Below are 20721 nucleotides of genomic sequence, written 5' to 3' on the forward strand. Positions count from 1 at the left end.
GGATCGATATCTTTCATAAAGATCCTCATCAGACAAGGTAAAGGGATTCTGTGGGTCTGATGACTCCTGTCCCTCTCAGAGACTCTAACATTCCACACCCAGCTACAAGAACGCTGATTACACGTCCCAAAATGAATTGATTTGTCAGCGGGCGGAGCTTTTATACAGGTTTATCTCTTATCTCCAACTTATCCTGCTCCGGAGCAGGTTAGCTGTTCAGCACAAGTTATCATTGGTGATTTATCCCGATAAGAGGTGAACAAGCTTCGCGGGATTGGAAACCCAGAATTTACCTTGAAGTTACCCTGATAAGAGGAAATCCTTCTTCATAGTACTGGCTTCTGTAGTAAACCAGCCATCCATGCAGCAGGGGCTCAGGGGATCATAGACATCTGATTGTGCACAATGTTTGTATTCTTGGAGGAAAATATCAAAGTGGTATATGCACGTTTGAGTAAAATCATAATTAAAGACTGAATAAAACTCATTTAAATTAAATCCAAACGCATTTTATTTCAGGCAGATATAGTCCTTCGATCCTCAGATGTATGTCCACAGATGAAAGGTTGAAAAAGTATGAATTACGCCCAACCACATGGGGGCGGTGTTTTGTAAGTAGCAAGGGTGACGCACAGGTCGAGCATGGAGCACTTCTCTTCTTCGGAAGTAGCGCGTCTGAAACCAGGAGCATTTCGTGTCCCCCGAAGCGACCGAAGGGCTTCACGTATGACTTGTTTCTTACGAAAGAGCGGATTATGACACAAGAAAGAAGAAGTCGGGAGACGTGTCAAGGAAAACCAAACATTCGTGGCGCCGTTAAAGCCGTCAACATCGTTGGACAGGTAGTGAGTCGCTAACGGCTGCAGCAGCATCTTGTGGTCCATTGCATCACGTTTTCCAGAGCAAAGAAATCAGAGAGCTAGCCTCGGCTAGATCCGTGAAAATCACATATGCTGGTAAAATCACAAAAAGGATTGACAGAAGAACTGGATTCGTCGCTTCCGAAGATCAACTGTACAATGCTGTTGCCAATCGCTACTAGCTGGTTTCACATAATGGGGCTTCAGAACGATTACACTTGTGTAGCTAAGTTTACACCATCTATCTGCTGTTATCTATCTATCTAAATTCACAGACTCCAGTGAGGACTGGTCTTGTCTCTGGTGACAGGGAGTAGTGTTATGTTAGCACCGGGTAAATGTCACTCCTGTTGTCCGCGTCATTAACACCAGCAGTCACTACGTTAGCTAAAGTAGCAACGTAGCCCCGGTTTCTCTAGCTAGCCAGCCTCACTTTGCTAACTCGTTACTCTCGGCGGATTCAAATACCTTTTTATTGTTTGAATGTGTATCGGCTTCTCTGCACAAGTCCCGCATCACCATTATAATCATTTAACAACGGATTTAGCTTGACGTAACTTATTTCCTATAACCCCTAAATGAGCATGATGCTTTTAACTATGCTAACTTAGCTAGCTCAACTTTAACGGGGAGCTCTCGGAGACAGTAATCCTGCGTGACCTTGCAAGCTAACTGAGTAGCCTGCTACTGTAACTGGGGGAGAGTGTAAGGCAGCTATTTGTCATCATTCGGGGACAACTTACAGGGGCTTTTCGCCCCAGCGTTCCATTGTTCTCAGGTGGAGAGCAATCGATCGTTTGTTTACATTATGTCAAGTTAGCTCGATGCTAACAAGCGCAGCTGCTGCTGCTAATATTTACTCCGCAGATGCTAAGGAACCAGCTAACATTTGCCAGCTATCTGACGTTTAAACTTGAACTTGTAAGTCTTAATCTTGATTCATGTGTCTGACGGTTATCTGTGGAAGTTGTTCTGGGTTGTAACAAGCTGTTAAAATTCAAATGTTACGTGGTGTCACATTCAAACCCGACAAGTACTGATACACGTGAGCACTAGATGGTGTATATGATGATGTTTCATGTGTTATTGCTGGAGTTAATTAGCTGGTGTAACTATGTCTGTGAAAGTGCAGCGATGCTTTTACGTGCACAGCTTGTGCTTGTTTTCTTTAAAAAGGTTATAAAATGCCTCCATATTTCCCCTGTAACTTCGGCATGTGGCAGCGGTGACAGGCGTGTTGCGCGGGAGTTCACTTGAATCCGCTGTGTTTTCCAATGCGGTCACAGAGGGCAGTATTGTGTCCAATCTCACACACTGTGCAGCTGACGGGAAGCTTTTCATTCAGGTGGTGTTGCCCTTTAAAGCACCACTGTGTGTACCGGATCCTGGAGTTAGTTGTGTGTTGCTGGATTATTTGTGAAGTAGCAATGTGGCGAGAGACACAACAATCACAGTCTTGGGTCAGTTATGGTAAATGTACTACATGGGAAGTAAGTAGGGACAGACACAGGTTAAAACTAACTACCCGTGTTGAGATCATGACATTTTTTAATGTTTATGGATCTCTGACGGAGGATATGGGAAACTGAATTATAACTTTATTCAATCACAATTGATTAATGACACCTGGCCACAGATACACTTTAGTAGTATGAGAGTAGTGTTGTTATTATGGTGACTCACGACTTTAAGTGGTATTTTGCTTTAGCGCTTCATTAGAACTCCAGACAAACCCCACATCTTCCAACAGATGTGCAGCAGTGTGCCATGTGTTTGTTGTCGCCCCAGTTGTCAGCACGTTTGCTGACAACACATTTCCTGACAACTGGGAGAGCAACTGTTGTTTGAATGAAAGACCTCTTTTGTAATGTAAAACCTGGCAGATAAAGCCTGAAGTGGAATTGTGGAGTTAGATGGGTTCAGATTGGGTGTTCCACAGGTTATGTTTTTACTGTTAGTTATTGGTATTTAATCATTTAGACAGTATCTAGCGCAAGGTTATGTTTACAATTTTTTTTTTTTTTACCATGTTACTTTAGCAAAACATTTCACAGTATTTTGTCAGAACTATACGTGGACTGTAACTAATATACTATATGCCCTGTGTTCATGCAGTGAACAATGCATGACCTGACTGCCCAAGTCACCAGCAGCCTGCTGCCTTTCCCTGGAGTGACTGTAGATGCTCTAGGGGAGGATGACATCGCTCTAGACTCGGTTCTTCAAGGGAACTTCACTGTTGGTAAGCCTAATTTTGCTGATCAATCAATTCTATAAATTTAGGTTCTTCTTGGATTTTAACCACTACTCTTTTCAATTACATTAGCAATTGTGACTTCATGATATTGCTGCAGCAACAATAATTCTGTAGATGTGGTAATGACATTCTTAGTATATCATTTTGCATAGTTTCAACAGCATAAAAACACAAGTCACTGCAGTATGATGTGTAAAATCTAATTTTAAACAAGTTTCTTTGTGATCTTTGAATTTTCATAAGTTTCAGTTAACAACATAATTCTTTTTTTCTGTGTGTGAAGGTCGCAGCGGCCTGGCCTGGCTAGTCTGTGGCCCCCATCTGGAGGTTGTCCATGCAGTGACAGGAGAACGGCTGTCGGCCTACTGCTTCAGTGGCGGAGGGGAGCAGCCACCCACTGTCCTTGCTGCCAGGGACTTCAGCTGGCTCAAACGGTCAGAGCTTTCTCCATTTCTTTTATGGTCACTTGTTTGTCACTTTTAAATGTGGATTGTAATGAGGGGTAGTTGACATTTAAATTTCTATATTTTGTAACAAAAGACATATTTATTTGAATATCTAATGACTTCGCTTTGGGAATATCGAATGTTAACTCCTTTTATTTTGAATTTTCTAGGTCTGGTCTGCTGGTTGGCTTGGAGGAAGCAGAGTGTAATTTGCTGTGTCTCTATGATTTGGGACTGTCGAGGGTGGTCAAAGCTGTGGTCATACCAGGCAGGGTGAGTTACCGGTGCAACAGTGTCGTCCTCTGTCCTCACTAGTAGAGATTATCTATCACACCAGGATAACTGTTCAATAAATAAGCAACATAAATAGTTGTATGGTTTGAATCTAAATGGTCATTCAAAGACTGGTTAAACATCATCGTAAGGCAACATTTCAAACACTAGGGCCTTTATTTAATGATCCAAGCACATCGTCTAAATTGTATGGCGTGCCTTCCCACATCTCATTTTAAGGCCAACATGTGCAGCTTCAAGCTGTGTATAAGGTGGGGGCGTTATTAATTTGTTAGGCACACAATTATGTTTTGTATTCTTTTTGATCAGAAGTAGAATACATGATACAAATGTTTAGTCACTTGGTCAATACATAGCAGCACCTTCTTTTGCTGAAATCACAGCATGCAAATTAGTTTTTAAACTTTGACTTCCGGAAACACTTATGTCAGGACAACTTTGTTTTTATTAATCTTAGCATTCTTTAATAAGTGTTCAAAAAGAATCCACCCAAGGTACAAAACCTGAATATGTCCTTTCTCTCTTCTAGATTACAGCCATTGAGCCGTTGGTGAGTTATGGTGGAGCAAGCACTTCGACACAGCACCTCCACCAGAGTTTGCGCTGGTTCTTTGGCATCGCTGCTGTAGTGACAGATGTCGGTCATGTTCTGCTTGTGGACCTCTGTCTCGATGACCTGTCCTGCAGCCAGAGTGAACTGGAGGCTTCAGGTAAGGAGAGATAGAAAATGGGTTAGGTTTATAGGTGTTTGCATGCTTGCATGCATTAGTTTGAAAACTTTATTTGGTAGAAGAGCAAAGGTCAGTTTACAGTTTTCTGGGGTAAAGTGTTTATATGTGGAAATCTACGGCTCTATTGTAGAACCCCCCCTCTTTATTTTCTGTTCACAGCCCTGCAGGTAGTGACCAAATCTCCTGCTGAGATCCCCAGACTCAGAGAAGTCAGCACCAGGCAAGGCAGACATCTTTGTCTCCAGCTGAATGGGCCCAGTGGAGTGGGAGCAACAGCTCTGCAGTACATCTCCAGGACCAATCAGTTGGCAGTTGGATTTTCAAATGGATACTTACAGCTGTGGAACATGAAGACACTTAAGAAAGAGTGAGGTTTTGTTTTTCTTCTAACTCCAGATTTGCCACTAGTTAAATGTCACTCCTGTTGTCAGTGTCGTTAACGCCAGCAGACACTATGTTAGCCACCCTCACATCGCTATTTAACGGCTTCTGTTGGAGGATTCAAATACATTTTATTGTTTGAATGTTCATCATCTTCGCTTTACAATTTCTGCATTAGAAAGAAAGTATGATATGTGGATTTAGAGCTTTTTCTTTTGAAATAAGGACATCTTGTATTATTACTTTTAAGCATCTCATACTTAGTCTTCATATAACAGCAATGTAAGTTTGCCTAATTATAGCCATGTAATGACTGGTCTGTACTTTTTTTATTCATAGGCACCTCTAATATTTATGCAATCGTATACCATTGATGCATACAGGGATTTGAGGGTGATTTTAAAAAGGGTTTGTACTAACTGTTGGTTGATTGTTCATGTGTAGATACAACTCCCTGTTAGAAGGTGGCGATGTGGCTGTGTATGCCTTCACCTTTCAGGAGCCCGAGAATGACCCCAGGAACTGCTGCTACCTCTGGGCAGTCCAGTCGTCTCAGGAACTGTAAGTCTTATATATTTCAATTAGTCCACCCAGACAAGTTTGTTTCTCTGTTCTTATTTGTCCTCTACACCTCTCACCCTCATGCAGAGAAGGGGATACTGTCAGCCTCCGTCTGCTTCAGCTGGCCTTCAGTGAACGGAAGTGTCTGCCTTCTGGCAAAATCCTCTATGAGGTCTTTAATTCATACAATATTATTGCATTATTACAGTATTTTTTTTGTCTTGAATTAATAATCCCATGTCGGCCCCTGCAAAATGTAACTTGTTTTATCCTCCTCCCTCTTTGTCTATCTGTCTCTCAGGGTCTGGAGTACTGCGAGGAACGCTACAGTCAGGAGTTAAGTGGCGCAGCTTTCCCTCTCAGGGCTCAGACCACAAACACCCGTCTGCTGAGCTGCCAGACCATCGAGAAATTCCGACCCCACCCTGACAGGGATGACAGCATGAACGAGGGTTAGTCTGCTTCTCCCGAGGTTCTCAGCGTTTTTATATACGATTTTTTAAATTCAATTTTTAATATGTTTCAGTGTTGTCAAAAGTAATCTTAAATGGGTTTAAAATGGCGAATAGTTCTCTGTGCTGTAACTACTTGCCATCTCATTTCTCGATCCATTCGTCCTCACTTCTTCCCATTTTCAGTTGCATCTCCAGACACCAGTGTTTCTATCTTCAGCTGGCAAGTCAAAGCCTATGGTCAGGGAAATCTATCGACCTACATCGGGGTATTTGACATCAATCGGTGGTACCACGCACAAATGCCGGACTCTTTAAGGTACATTGGAAACTGATTTGCAGCTTTTTTAAGAGACTTCTTCAATTAAAATGAAATTGACACCTAAGGTTCAGGATGTTGTCTGTCTGTATATAGTTGTCCTGGAGTGGCTGTTTGATTTACTGAAACACTAAATTTCACTAGCACCTTCTGTGTTGTGTTAGAATCGGGGAGTCTCTGCAAAACTGTCCCTACCTGGCAGTTTGGTCTCTGGACCCAGTGGTGAAGATGGTGTCCCCACACGCTCTTCTGGATGTGGTGGTGCATGACCGCAGCTTAAGCAGGGGTCTGCCCTTCACATGTCCCCCACCAGAACAATATTTTAACCCCACTACATACAACTTTGGTAAGTAGAGACAGTGTGTGTACCAACATCTCAATCTAATTGTCTATGTAAATATTGAAGGACAATTGAATATGCTGTATTAAATAATCTCCCTGGTCAATCTAAAAAAATAGTTTGGGCTCTGAGTCGTATCTGTTGCATCTTTGTCTCTCTTTGAAAGTTGCATGTGCAACCAAACCTTGGTTATTTGTCGTAATGGGATTTCACTCAAAAGGTTGATAGACTGCTTTCCTTTTTTGTGTTACAGATGCTACCTGCTTGCTCAACTCTGGGATCGTTCACTTAACCTGCTCTGGGTATCAGAAAGAGGCAAGTTTCATTAATTAGTTTTTCTATTTCACCACATTAGGCCACTTCCATATGACCAAAATCTCATAGCCCAGTCAAGGTCCTTTCATATCAACATAACGATTTATATATCGTAACGTTATCTGGATAAATGGTATTATATTTTAGTTGTTTTTTTGCCATAAAGCGAGACAAGCAAAAGCTGTGGTCAGTGTCCTTTTCCTAATCAGAAGGACTGTTCACTCTCCTACATTTTAGTTTTTTCTGTCATGCAAGTTTTGTCGCTTGTATTATATATTTTCACATCTCACAGTTGCAAACCTTGTTTATTTTATCGTATTCAGTTATAAGAAGGGGATATATGCAAATGCAAACCATGAATTGCTTCTGCTTAAGTTTACAGTTTCCTCTTTATTAATGGAACATGATCTGTTTCTTGGGTGGCCTTGCATTACAGTAATAGCAATATTAAACAGTAATATTGCATTACACAATATTACTCTTTAGCTTGTGTTTAATTAGGTGAAGATTTTTGAATGGAAAGTAGGCTTCTCTTAAACCTCCACATTGTCATTAAAACAGACTCTGAGCTTTTTGAAGAAAGCTGCTCCTTGTTCCAGTGATTCCATCTCCACTAGCTACTCTCGCTGCCTCATGTCTGGCCTACTCTCCGCTCGCCTGTCTGACACTCAGGCCTCCAGTCTCTCTCAGGTACACATTCAGCTGACATGCACTCCCTCTTTCAGTTCATGTTAAAACAAATCTCTCATCTGAAAATGTAATATACAGAATATTTAAATATATTAGCTTTTTAGTTTTGAAAGTAATTATATGCAACTTAAACTTCAGGAGGAGCAGCTGGATGCCATCTTGTCAACAGCAGTGGAGACCAGCTCCCTGGGACTGATCACTGGCTGTATAAAGCAGTGGACTGCAGAAGGTGAGCAGACAAGCTTTCAAATTGTTTGTGAACCCTACACCCCAAACCCCTTTGTTTGTACCCATGCAATATGTGGTGAAGATGTCCCCTCAGTGTTGCTCTTGACTTCATCTCACATATCTAGACATAAGCACCTTCAATTTGTAATGCACTTCTCTGCATACATGCTACAGCTACCCGTTCGGCAGTCCACGCTAGTTCCTCAAATTCTGTTCTTCTTCCACAGAACAACCAGGCTCTGCACTGAACCTGCGCTACATCCTGGATTGGGCCTGGAACAAAGTAGTTCAGACGAAGAAGGAACTGGACGGCATCTGTATGTTTTCATATCACACTCTTCTTATTTCCTGTCTCATATACAATGTTATAATGTGAGATGTTCACATTAACAGTTTAAAATGATTAGGTTAATGTATTTAAAAGGTACTTCCTTCAAGACTAAAGCTGAGACATCAGACTGCTCTTAACATGAGGTGTCCAATGGTCTTTTTCTACTTCAGCAATAAGCTGCTGTTGGCTTGTCACTGTTTTCTTTTATGCAGTTATCCATTTCAAGCACAGCCAGTCTACAGGCGTTAATTGTAATCCAGTATACAAATACGTGACTGAGTAGCTCTGCTAATGCTAGCAATATCAGCTTTGGTATTTCCCGAGGGAGGTTTTTGTTCCCACCTAAGTTGGCATTCCGCACATTTCAAGCACATACAACTACCAACAGGGGTATAAATAGATTATTTCATATACAGTTGATTGAAACACTAAATCCACTTTGTCATACAATTAATGGGAAACGTAATATTTACTAAACAGGTGTTTTAGTGTAATCTTTGTTGCTGCCGATGTTTGTTCTGTCTACTCTCATATTCTGGATCAGGTCAGAACATTTAATAACCAGTTAAAAACTCCTTGTAGAGGCTTTAAGAGGTCGAGACAAAATATTGGTCATATGTATACTTGGACTGGCCAATTCTTTGCTGTTCTCAGTTTGTTTCAGTGTACAAACTGATGTTGAACTGTTGCCTTTTGTGCCTGTTTGTTTTTGTAGGTGCACCGCTGTTTGACAGCTCCTCCAACTTTACAGACCCTCAGACCTTACAGTTGCTGCAGCACTGCCAGAGACTGCTGGGTAACCTCAGCACCATCTTCCACTGTCTGCTCAATGAAGCTCAGGAGCTCACACAAAAAGGTGCAGTGTCTACACACAAACAATCACATCTGTTGATAAACTACTGATTGGTGTAAATACATCATATGCAGCAATATCTGTCTGTATTTCAAACAGGGAAGTGTTTGGATAAAGCATCAATCCAGATTGCACTCTTTGGTGGACTTTCACTTTTTTGGGCCTCTGGTCATTCAAGCCATTTTCATTATCCCAGAGTTTGCCTTTCACAGCGGAAGGTTCTCTGCAGTTGATTCCCATGTATACCATTTGCTGAGATTAAACACTAATGTGTGCAACTGAGAGACAAATTATCCACAAATAGCAATAAACCATAAATCACTATAGTGTTCACTTAACGTTAATGCACAGTGCAGCCATACATGATTTTTATGTCTGTGTTGTTGAGGGTCTTTGTAATTTCTGACTCCCCAGTTCAAACAGAACATTATATAATTGGAATTTTAATTCCTTGTTTAGTGGTCAGCCGTGTCTTGTAACTGAAAACCTGTTTTGAGTAATTTGTTGTTATTGAAATGTTGTGGTTATGTTCTTGTTTTGTAGGTCTGATGGGGCTGATCAACAAGAACATGGTGTCCAATCTGATTTCCAAGTACGCTCAGGTGGTCCTCTGGTTCTGTCGTACCGGCTTACTGCCCGAGGGATCAGGTAAAAAAACACAGTTGACAAGAATGAACCACCAATATTCTTTAAATGGAGACATTCTGCCCTGCATAGTAACATTTCTGAATCAAGGTGTGTTTAATTATTTGCCTACATCTGTATTCAGCTTTTTTCTCCTCTCTCTCTCTCACTCGCTCACTCACTACCTCACTCACTCACTCTCTCAAACACACACACACACACACACATCAGATGACGATGCCCTCCAAATCTCCAGGCCTTTCTACACCCACTCGGTCATCAGCAACTATTATACTATACGCAGAGAGGAGCTCACCAGACTCTCTAAGTGAGTAAAGATTAATCCCAAATTGCCATCATTCCAAATCTAGTGCAGTAGACATAATATTCACTTATTAATAACTAGCAACAGTCTAGAAAATGTTAGAATGAGTAATGTCCATCTCGGTCTCCTCTGTTGGGATCTTGACTTGAATCCGTTTTTTTCCCTGTAATGTACTTTTGTCTGTGTAATGTAATTACTGGTCAACAAGTCTTTTGTTTAAAATATCTTGAACTGGTGAAATTGCATGAGATGATCTAATGCTAAACTCCCTTGTTCCCTTCTCAGGGGGAAGTGGTGTGCAGACTGCCTGATGATTGACGGTTTGGTCGGTCAGTGTGGTGAACGCTTGACCAACCTGTGGAAAAGGGATGAGGGTGGGACTGGCCAGTATCCTCCACCTACATTACATGTAAGCATTTAGAAATGAATTTGAGTCATTTTGTATCAGTATAACTGACACATCTGCTGTAGCAACGCTGTAAAGAACAGGATATTAATTATGTGTTTTTGATCCACAGGCCTTGTTGGACATTTATCTGCTGGAAAACATTGATGAAACTGCCAAACATTCAATCGTATCCTTTATTGTCTAAAAGAATACTTCAAAAGCACTACATCAGTTATCAATTAGCAATTTTGTATTCACTATTGAGCATGTGGTTTTAAGAAACAGTAAAGAAATTAGAATAATTCTATTATAGAAAACAAACTTGGCAAAATTACAGATTTGGAAACTGTATTTAATTATCAGGCATGCAGTGAGCTATTTGCATACAGGTGAGAGGTTTTGTAGCTTATTACAAAATTAATTGAACATATGTTCACATTATGTTTAGTTTGGTAATATTTATTGGTATAGTTATTTTAAACACTATTCCTATGTCAGGGGGTGATGTTTGTTTTATTTATCATGATAGAAAACCATAAGCTCTCCTGTGGTTGAACAAAATCAAACCTACTACTCGTAAAAGCCTTGACCTGTTGTCTCAGGTTATTTACCTGTTGCTGGATGTCATGCACTCCTTCCCCGACAAGGACGGAGCCTCAGTGCACTCTTTTCCCTCAGCCTTTTCCATCCCTGTTGGGCTGGTGAAACTAGTACAGGGACTCTGGTTGCTGGACCATCACGGCCATCAGGTTCTCATATTTGAATTACATTATTCTCTAACTTAATACCTCTTAAAACCACCACCATGATATAATCCCTCAGTTTATCTTTGAGCTCTTTCTTAATGTAATTTTCTTCTTTGTCCTGATCAGAGTTCATTTGAGCTGCTCCTGCATCCAGCTGCCTCTCAGTGTCAGTTTGAGTGGCAACACGAGCGTGTCCTGAACGCTCTCATGTGCCAGGGCCAGCACTCGATCGCTCTGCGATATTTCCACATCACAAAGCTCCCGATTTCCTCCACCTCCCAGGCCAAACTCTGCCTGTCTGTACTGCTACACAACAGGTAGCTCTTTGAAATGTTGAAACTGTGAAACATGTTAGCATTACAAGTGTCCCCTTTATAAAGCAGCCAGTTTGCGCTTTTTCCAGGTGTCTCATAGAGGCGTGGTCTTTAGTTCGGCAGCATTCTAACCGCCTCAATATGGCTGAGCTGATGGGCTTCCTGTACGAGAGCTGCCAGGAGCTTGGCCTGATCAAGGAGCTGCTCAAACTGCCCCTTGGTCTAAGTGAACAGGTAAGAAAGTGTGGATTTTATGTCCGCATTATTGAAAACCAATAGTTATTCTGCATGTAGATTGTTCTTTCTTTAGGTTGTAAAGTTGATGCCTAAACTCCTGGTTCTTGGGTTTGTGTTTCAGGAGTGTTTGGAGAAGTTTCTTCAGAGCACAGGAGGTCTCCAAAACAGAGAATTACTGATGGTTCATTACCTCCAACAGTCCAACTACATACCTGCTCTGCAGCTCAACCACAGCCTTAAAATGGATCTAATGGTATGTTTGACTCACCACAATTATCAAAACATTAACTTGATATGTAGTATGAGATATTTATGTTACAGCAGTCCAAATTAAGGTGTTCCATGTGATTGATAATCCCTTTTTTATTATGTCTGCTCCTAGAATGAGCGAGACCCAAAGCTGAAAGAACGAATCAACACCAGAAACTCTATAATGGATCAGTATGGGAAAGTTTTGCCCAGAGTCCAGAGGAAACTGGCAATGGAGAGAGCCAAGCCCTACCAGCATCCATACACCATTCACAGAGAGGGTATGGAGGATGAATTACCTCCATTCATCACATGTTGACACAGTGGGAAAGTATCAAAAAGATGACATTAGAAACTTTTCAAACACTGTTTTCCAGTTTCTCGACCGCAGCCACTGTCGACTATTACCAAGCGCTCTGCCAGTGAGAAAGTGATGTCCAGGGCTGGATTTATCAACAGCGTCCTGACCAAGATTGAGGAGGTGTGGTTAGGCAAAGGTGCAACACCACAGTCCTCCCCATCAAACAAGTGAGCATATGATATCAAAGGTAACAACTTTAATTGTTGTTGTTTTTTCTTTCGATTTAACATTTTTCATGTTATTTCTTCCAGCTTCAGGTCAGCTGATATTCGGAGTCCGAGTCCCAGGTCCTCGTCTTCAGCTCTTCCTGATCCCTTCCTCAGAACTCCCATCAACATGACCTCCAAACGAAAGTCAAGGTACTTTCACAAGAACAACAGTGACTGTGAAGAAAATTACTTTTGAACATAAAAGGAAAGATGTATTTAATAGCTTAATGCTTTTGTCTATCTGGTGAAAGACAGTTGAGCTTTTTTTAAATATGTACACATTCAAAATAACCAGACTTCAGAAAAAAATTATATATTTGACCATCCATTCCTCATTTATGGAAACCAGGCTGATGGACTTGGTGGTTCAACCCACCTGTCAGAGCCCTCAGCCACTTCTCAGCACCCCCAGACCCCCCAGCTCATGGGTTTCTCCAAAGAGCATCAGCAAAGCGCCTGAGCTGAGTCTACTGCAAACACCACAGGTCGTCAAGGTACGTTGACTAGTGTGGATTTGTTTGTTATGTTTATAAGTAATTAACTTTGTATTTGGGGGAATCTTAATAATGTGTTGCTTGTATTTTTGTATGTTTTGTTTTCTCAGCGAGCTCGGGCCTTGGCTGCCTCTGGCCCGGTGTTCTCAGCCTTCACCCCACAGTCCATCCTCCGCAGCAGCCTGAGGCCAACACCTGTCGCCACCCCTTCTGCTTCTCCAAGGCGCTCCATCACCCCACCGCTCCGCAGCAAAGAGAGCCGCATCACTTTCATCGAAGAAGCAGAATCTCCTGAACCAGAGAAGGGCATCAGATGGACCAATGGGGTAAGAGGCTCTTTCACACAAACAAACGAAAAACATTTTGGTTCCGCTGCATCTGTAACCCTCTTTGGAACTGTTTTCTCCTCCAGATCGCAGCAGACAGTGAGATCAGCTTGCTGACCAGAAGCCCCATAATGTCAAGGGCTACAGCTAAAAGCTGGTCTTCACAGCCAGCTGAAGAGGATGCAGATGAGGAAAGGGAACAACCTCATGTGACGTTCTTGCCTCCTGAAGACGGGGTCCCCTCACCTCAACTGAGAGGCTCTGAGAGTGAGTCATCCTCCATCCATGAAGCTGTAGAAACCAAACCGTCAGATTCAACGCATGCTCAAATCAGCCTGAGCTTTGACACCAGTCAGACATCTGTCCAGTCAATAGACACCACCCTCGAGTTCTATGATGCACCTTTATCACAAGAACAGGAAATAGAGGAAGAGCACGTAGGCACAGAGGAAGATGAAGAGGTAGTGACACTAAACATTAAAGCTTCAACTGAAAATGAAGAAACAGAGGAGACACACTCACCAGCCACTGAGCCATCCCCAGTTCAGACGTCAGAGAATATAGAGAAGGAAGAAGAGGAAGCACAGGAAGATGAAGTTATGGAGATTGGTCTTGATGAGGAGGTGGAAAATGAAAAGGAGGACGAACAAGATGTTGAGTCAAGTAGCAAAGAAGATGCTGCAACTATTGACCACGAGGAGGCACCTAGTCAAGGTAATTCATTCGCTCAATTTGTTTTCACATGAACTATTATTAGAGGTGGGATGTTTCACACCAGCACCGATTAGTACCAACATTCAAGATGTGTGCTATAAAATGTAACATTTTCAGAAACTAAAGGTTTGGTAAAAAGTGTGTGTGTTTTCTGAATTTCTCTAACAAAATGATCATCCTATTTTATTTATCACTAGTGTTTAACCTGGTAACTGAGATCACAGATTCTGGAACAGAGGTCGAATCTCAGGATCAACCAGCGATCGCCCCCGAACAGGAAGTCCTGGCAATTGTCACTGAATCCATAGTGGTCACCCAGAATCTGAAACCTTTAGAAGACACAAACGAACCCGAGGAGGATCTGGAACAATCAACAGGTCCATATATACGCAATACATTTATACTGTAAATGTGCCACCTATTAACTTGCATATTGAAAAATTATGCTGATGTTTTGTGTTGATTTCAACAGATCTGACTGAGTTTGTGCAGCAGCAGCTGTTTGGCAGCGACCTGTCTCCTCCACTCACCCGCTCAGGAATTCACAATGCATCACAGATGCAGATGTCATTCGACAGGTATGTACCATAATTAGTATAAAATTACTATAACATGTCTTGTGTTTTTTTTTTTGTCTGTAGTCTTCAGCTTCTGATCGTTTCATTGTTTTGTTTGTGTTTCTCCCAGAGAGTCACTAGGTGAGGTTGAAGAGGAGGAGCAGGCAGCTGTCGAACCTCCCCCAGTGTTCACCAGCCAGAAATCAAACGCCTCCGTGACTTCCTCTGAGCCGACTGGCACGGACTCCCACTGTGAGGAAGATCGTAAAATTTCATATTTACACAATGCGAATATACCTCTCACATTTTCTCAAAGGCTGCACTTCTCTGCTTTGTTTTGTCCTAGCTGTTGTGAGTGTAAATGACAGTGAAGAACTCTCTAGCCCTGTGTCTGAGGAGGAGGAAGAAGATGATGATGATGAAGAAGAGGAGTCTGATCAAGCTGAGGAAGAAGAAGAGGAGGAGGACTCTGGTAGTGAGGTGGAGATCATTGAGGAGGTGCAGGGCAATGGGAGGCTGCCACCCCTCAAAGCTAGTTCAGTGTTTGTACAACAAGGACACACACACTTCCTGCCGAGTCTGTTGGAGCAGGAGGCTGCAGAGTTCTCCCTGATCCCACCCGGAGCAGAGATGAAGGTAACCAACACCGAGCTGATTAGATGACTAATGAAAAAATCATCAGCAAACATTATTTTGTAATATCTATTTAACTAAATATGCCAAATATTCAGATCCAGCTTTTGAATTTACTTGTTTTACTTCTAAACTGTAGGTTAGAAACTAACCTTGTTGTGTTTTCTCCTATAAAGATTGTAGAGGAAGACATGGAGGGGGATGTGGTGATGGTTAGACTCGGGGAGAATGAAGAAGAGATGGAGGTAGAGGATGACGAAGAGCAGGGCTCGTCATACATGGAGCTTAAACCCTCCACCACTCTTCTGGTTCCTCTTGAACTTGTGGAGGGACAACACGGCCTGGTTGATAGTGCTCAGCTGGATCTTCCTGTGATCCATCAAATGGTTGTGCCAGAGACTGATACTCACTGCGACTTCTCTCTGATGCTCGATATGGACGAGGGTGAGAATAAAGAGGCGGACAAGCTGCTTATTGAGAATGATCTGCCTCCCTCCGATCTCTCCACCCAGCCTCCAGTAGAGGAGGCTAGTGAGGAGCTTGTGGTGAAACCTGATGTTATAATTTTGGGAACAGATGACCAGGATACACCCCTGTCTGAGGAAGTATCACTAGATGACCAGAGGTTAGAGATGGACATCCTAGATTCAAATGAGGTTGATGGACTGACAGAATTAGAACCTGTAGAATTCCAAACTGACCAACAGGCTGAAGACACTGATGCAACTAAGGAGAAAAATGTGCAGGAGGATTCTGAGTTGGTAATGCTGGTTGAAGATCCTGAACCTGCACCAACTCCAGAGGGAGAACTCTCAAGAGTTGTGGACGACAATGAGTCTGAGGCCAAAAAAGATGCTATTGATGAGAAGCGAGAGGAGGAGGAGGATACACCAGCACCCGAGGACCAAGAAGAACCTGAAGAGAAGGGGCCTGTTATTATAGATGGAGAGATTGTACCCAGTACAGAGATGGTGCCTGCTATGGTGGAGCATCTGAAGGACAGCAGAGTCTTGGAAACAGAAGAGCTTAACAGAGAGGAAGTCACAGTAGAGGAGGAAACAAAAAGGTCAATGGAAGAGCTCAACAGAGAGGAAATCACAGAAGAGGAGGAAACCAAAAATGCTATAGAAGAGCTCAAAAGAGAGGAAATCACAGAAGAGGGGGAAACAAAACAGACGATAGAAGAGCTCAACACATATGAAATCACAGAAGAGGGGGAAACAAAACAGACGATAGAAGAGCTCAACACATATGAAATCACAGAAGAGGGGGAAACAAAACAGATGATAGAAGAGCTCAACACAAATGAAATCGCAGAAGAGCATGAAACAAAACCGACGATAGAAGAGCTCAACAGAGAGGAAATCACAGAAGAGGGGGAAACAAAAAATACGATAGAAGAGCTCAACAGAGAGGAAATTACAGAGGAGGAAACAACAAAGAAAAAGAGGGGGAGACCAAAAGGAAAAAAAATTGAAGAGACGCCTGTGAAACAGGTCTTGATCTCAAATTGCGAGCCAGAGGAACGTCCTGTACCGGAGACCCCCACTTCCCAAAAGAAGGAGACTCCTTCCACCCCAACACGGAGAACAACAAGAGGGAGGAGAGCTGTCACTTTTATCTCGCCTCTCCAAGAGGAAACGGAGGAAGTTGTGAAAGTGGAGTCAGAGATGAGGCCGGTCCCTGCCACACCTCGTCAGACTCGTACACCCAGAAAAACCAATGTCCAAGCCAGCCCGCCTCGAAGAAGTACCCGCAAAGCTCTGCCAGAGCCTCCTAAAGACAAGGATGAAGACGAGGAGGCCGTGGACATCACAACGACATCAACCTCCAAGGCCTCTTCTCCAGCCAGACGACAGGTTTCCCAGAGGACTTCTTCTACAAAGGCCACCCTAAGGGCCCAGACTGGCAGTAAGGAGCAGCCTACAGCTACAGAAGTTGAGTTTAAGGATGAGGACCTAGACAAAGAGTTCACACAGATAAAAATTGGTCGAAGAACGAGCTCCAAGACTCGTACTCCTTCCAAACCTAGTGTCACACAGGGCAACACTCCTCGAAAGACCAGTCGCAGGATACTGAGCAGCAGTGAGTTGGAGACCTCAACATTGGAGATCTTGGAAGAGGAGAATGTACAGGAAGAAGTTTTTGCTCCCACTTTCAAACGCAGCTCCAGAAAGATAAAGAAGGAGGCGTCTGAGACCCAACCAGCACTGCTGGCGGAGGAAGAGGTGGGGGAGAGACGCCAACCTCCCAGCCCTGGCAGGACGACTCGACAGTCCAGCCGGGTCTCCCTGAATGTTTACCCACAGGTAAGAATTGAAATCTTTAAAAAGTTGTTAAAAAAGCTGAAATTTAAAAACATCATCTCATTCACCAGCATGTGTTCATATTAAGCCATTTTTGTTTGTTCTTTTAGTTCTTGTCACATAAAATCCTTTTTTTAACCAATGGTTACCATGCATTTGTCATTAAACCCGATCCATCCATTCATTGTTGATCATTGATGACACCCCCAGGTGAAACTGGTTCCTATATCACTTCCTCAGAGTGCAGGAAATGCAAGCCAAGGGACAATTAAAACTGAAAACATAAGAGAAAGCCAAGACCTACCCGAGTCCGAGCATAACGGCAACGCCAGTCGCACCAACTCCCGTCGACCAACCAGGAGCAAACTGTGGGACAACCCTGAGGAAGATCTCCCCTTGTTGGACTCTCCATTAGAGGTGGATTCTGAAACCCCTGTGGCAGATGCCCTCATCAAGAGACTGCAGGATGAGGAGAAGCAGGAAGGTAAATACAGAGCCTCCGCCTTTGGCCCAAAGCTAGAACTGTGGTTAATGAAAGTAAGAGAAAAGGCATCGACATGTTTTGCTAACGTGATTGAGTCAAATCTGTTTGTTAAATGACAGGAGGAGGAGTTGTCTCAAAGATGATGAGAAACCGCAAGAGGAGTACGAAGTCGTCGACGGAGCAGGTTGACATCCTGGTTCCCGAACCCGCTGAGGACGAGTCCAGTCCAGGCGAGCACTCAATCATCTACTCCCCCTCACGAAGGAGAACAAGAGGTTAGCCCACTTTTATTCACATAGTCGTATAGACAAATAATCTGTTCAGTGATTTTAACTTTTTTTTTTTCTTCTTTAAATCTGCCTCAGCCCATAGAGAAGAGACTCCAGCTCCTGTCACTCGCAGCAGGCGACGAGTCCAAGATGTTGATCCTCAGGTGAGAGCTTGTACTTGTGAGGTTCACACTTCTAATCCTACTTCACACTACATGATATTTGGCAATACATTTTGGAAGATTCACACAAAAGCTCTGGATCAGAGCTAAGTCGGCATTTGATCTGCAGGTGGCAATCGCTATGTGTGAACTCTTCATAGGCCTGATCCAAGAGCCTAAATACAGTTAGATATATTGAGATGGGTCGGAGATCACTGCCAATCAGAACGCAGAATTGGCTGAAACAGGTATAGTTCAGAGACGAGACAATAGCTCCAAACATGCACTCAGCTCAGTATAATCTCCGGACTTTCTCTGGAGGGGCTGTACGCGTAAACACGACTGTCCGAGTGAGAGCCTCCAGGCATTCTGTTGACTTTCTCCGGCTGTGCCCCAAGTAAGAACTCTGCAGAATGTCTAAAGGAGCCGCCCTGCGACAGACACATAAATGGAAAAAAACTAAAGAAAACAAATCTTAGAGTTACTGGAGAGGTCTTGGTGATGTGAACCCGTCAGAGCAGAGAATCTCCTGCTGCAGTGTTTGTGTTAATGTTTGAAATTAAGTTTATACTTACATGTCCAGGATTAAATCATTTATTAAATCAATAGTTATCACATTCATTTTGAGGGAGAAATAATAAATGTGAGTTCTCTTGAAGCATTAAAATGTTTTGCCGTCTCCTTTTTCCTTAGGATGCAGCTGCTTCAGAAGAAGATAACGTGGAAGTGGAGAAAGCAGCGGGTGTTTCTAAAACCAGAAAGACCGGCAAACAAACAGCCAAGTAAGACTGTTTTCTTTTATTTACTCCAAAAGATAAATCCCCCAAATTAATGTCAAGAAGGACTGCTTTATTTTTACTCACTAAGTTTTAGTAAAACATTTGAGCATAAATACATACATTTCGATTGCAGTATTTACTTCATCTAGATTTGTCTTTGTCACAGCTTATACTTTCATGTGCTGTTTTTTTTTTTCTTTTTTTCCATCATTTATTTTCCTGATACTCTCCCCATCCTCAGATCCAAAGGCGATTCAGAGCCACCCCCCACAGCCGAGGTGGACCTGATCTCGCCTCTGCCCAGCCCGGCCGATCCACTCCCACGAACGCAGAAGAGGGTAAAAGGAGGAGAGGTCGCGACCTCGGGCATGAACCTGCGACGCAAACGCATAATGGAGACCGTCTTCACAAAACCCGTCACCCGCAGGAAGAAGCTGTAAGGGGGTCGGCGGTGTGTTTTAACCAGTGAACCTCAGACAGCCGCCTCAAGATTTAAACCAAGTCGGTGTAAAAAACACAAAACGAACTCTGTCCTCGAATGCTTCAAAGCTGCAGTCGTCTCTGTATGTTGACCTTTCCGTGTAGGACAATAAAATAAAAGCACCGACAGGACTTTATTTCTGGAGTTTACTTGTTCCGCTCGTACTAACTTGATTTCACTTGATGTTGTGTCTGAGGCCATTTTGTGACGCTCTTTGTAATCGGCTTAATTGTCTGAGCACAGAACGGAACGAGGGAACGTAATCACTGAAGGTTTTTAGCAGCGTGCGCTCATAAAACCCAGAGACTGAAGAGAACCTTCCTCTGATGAAGGTTTTATTTACATTCTCTTAAATTTTAAGTTTTTTTTTTTTCTTTGTTGTTTACTTTTAAGACTTTGATGCCTGCTGTTTTTTCTATTTAAGAAGAAAAGCAACCAACCCAGTGGAGATGAAATATTTCTACTGCTATTGTATATAGTTTTTTTGCTATGTTCCAAATAAAGATATTAAATAAATCCTAAAGAATTATTTTCATTTTGCATTCGATCATCTAAGCAGCCTGCCTATGCCACAGTCTTAAGGTACACTCAGTTGATTTGGGAGGTTTTCTGTGAACCAGGCACAGCCTTGTTCACTATTCCCAACAGAAGTGGACTGTTTTGTACGTCATTGGGATGTTGTATATTGTGAAAGAGGGGGGGGACTTGCACAGCATTTGGAGTTGCTCAACTCGTTTTGGGATTTGTTAATAGGCTTGTTTGATTAGATTTACACCATTTGTCACACAGGCTATTTTCTGATGACTGTACGTAGAATGTCTTATTTTTGATTACTGCTCTTTGATAAATATGGCAATGCTTGAAAACCTATCTCACTGTTGTCTCAATTTCAGTTTTTTGTGCAGATGGAGTGATTGTGTCACAAAGTATTTTTCTCTCTGTGTGTCTGAGGTGAGCAGAGTTAAGAGACGTTTCCCTGCAGCGTCTTAAGATCCAACATCCTCCA

The 20721-nt window shown here is 42.6% G+C and overlaps 1 protein-coding gene across 2 annotated transcripts; it reads left to right on the forward strand.

Annotated features, from left to right (window-relative positions):
• Positions 1-656: 656 nt before the first annotated feature.
• ahctf1 (AT hook containing transcription factor 1) lies at positions 657-20585 on the forward strand. Of its 2 annotated transcripts, none has more exons than XM_062387432.1 (40): positions 657-842; positions 2976-3102; positions 3401-3551; positions 3734-3836; positions 4387-4567; positions 4748-4955; positions 5414-5530; positions 5618-5702; positions 5832-5982; positions 6169-6301; positions 6466-6647; positions 6895-6956; positions 7518-7646; positions 7785-7875; positions 8102-8191; positions 8921-9061; positions 9602-9706; positions 9914-10010; positions 10293-10416; positions 10526-10582; positions 10998-11144; positions 11268-11458; positions 11545-11689; positions 11814-11945; positions 12075-12222; positions 12319-12469; positions 12554-12661; positions 12861-13005; positions 13116-13331; positions 13418-14045; positions 14243-14422; positions 14518-14623; positions 14733-14854; positions 14949-15238; positions 15412-17544; positions 17752-18025; positions 18145-18300; positions 18391-18458; positions 19149-19237; positions 19476-20585. In XM_062387432.1, the coding sequence occupies exons 2-40, from the start codon at positions 2982-2984 to the stop codon at positions 19672-19674; spliced, it is 7956 nt and encodes a 2651-aa protein (XP_062243416.1). In that variant the 5' UTR covers positions 657-842; positions 2976-2981; the 3' UTR covers positions 19675-20585. The 2 variants fall into 2 exon arrangements, with proteins under 2 accessions (XP_062243416.1, XP_062243423.1); XM_062387439.1 differs by having other exon boundaries at positions 17782-18025.
• The last annotated feature ends 136 nt before the right edge of the window (positions 20586-20721 follow it).

Source organism: Platichthys flesus, chromosome 1 (assembly GCF_949316205.1).
Source record: "Platichthys flesus chromosome 1, fPlaFle2.1, whole genome shotgun sequence".
NCBI classification, from domain to species: domain Eukaryota; kingdom Metazoa; phylum Chordata; class Actinopteri; order Pleuronectiformes; family Pleuronectidae; genus Platichthys; species Platichthys flesus.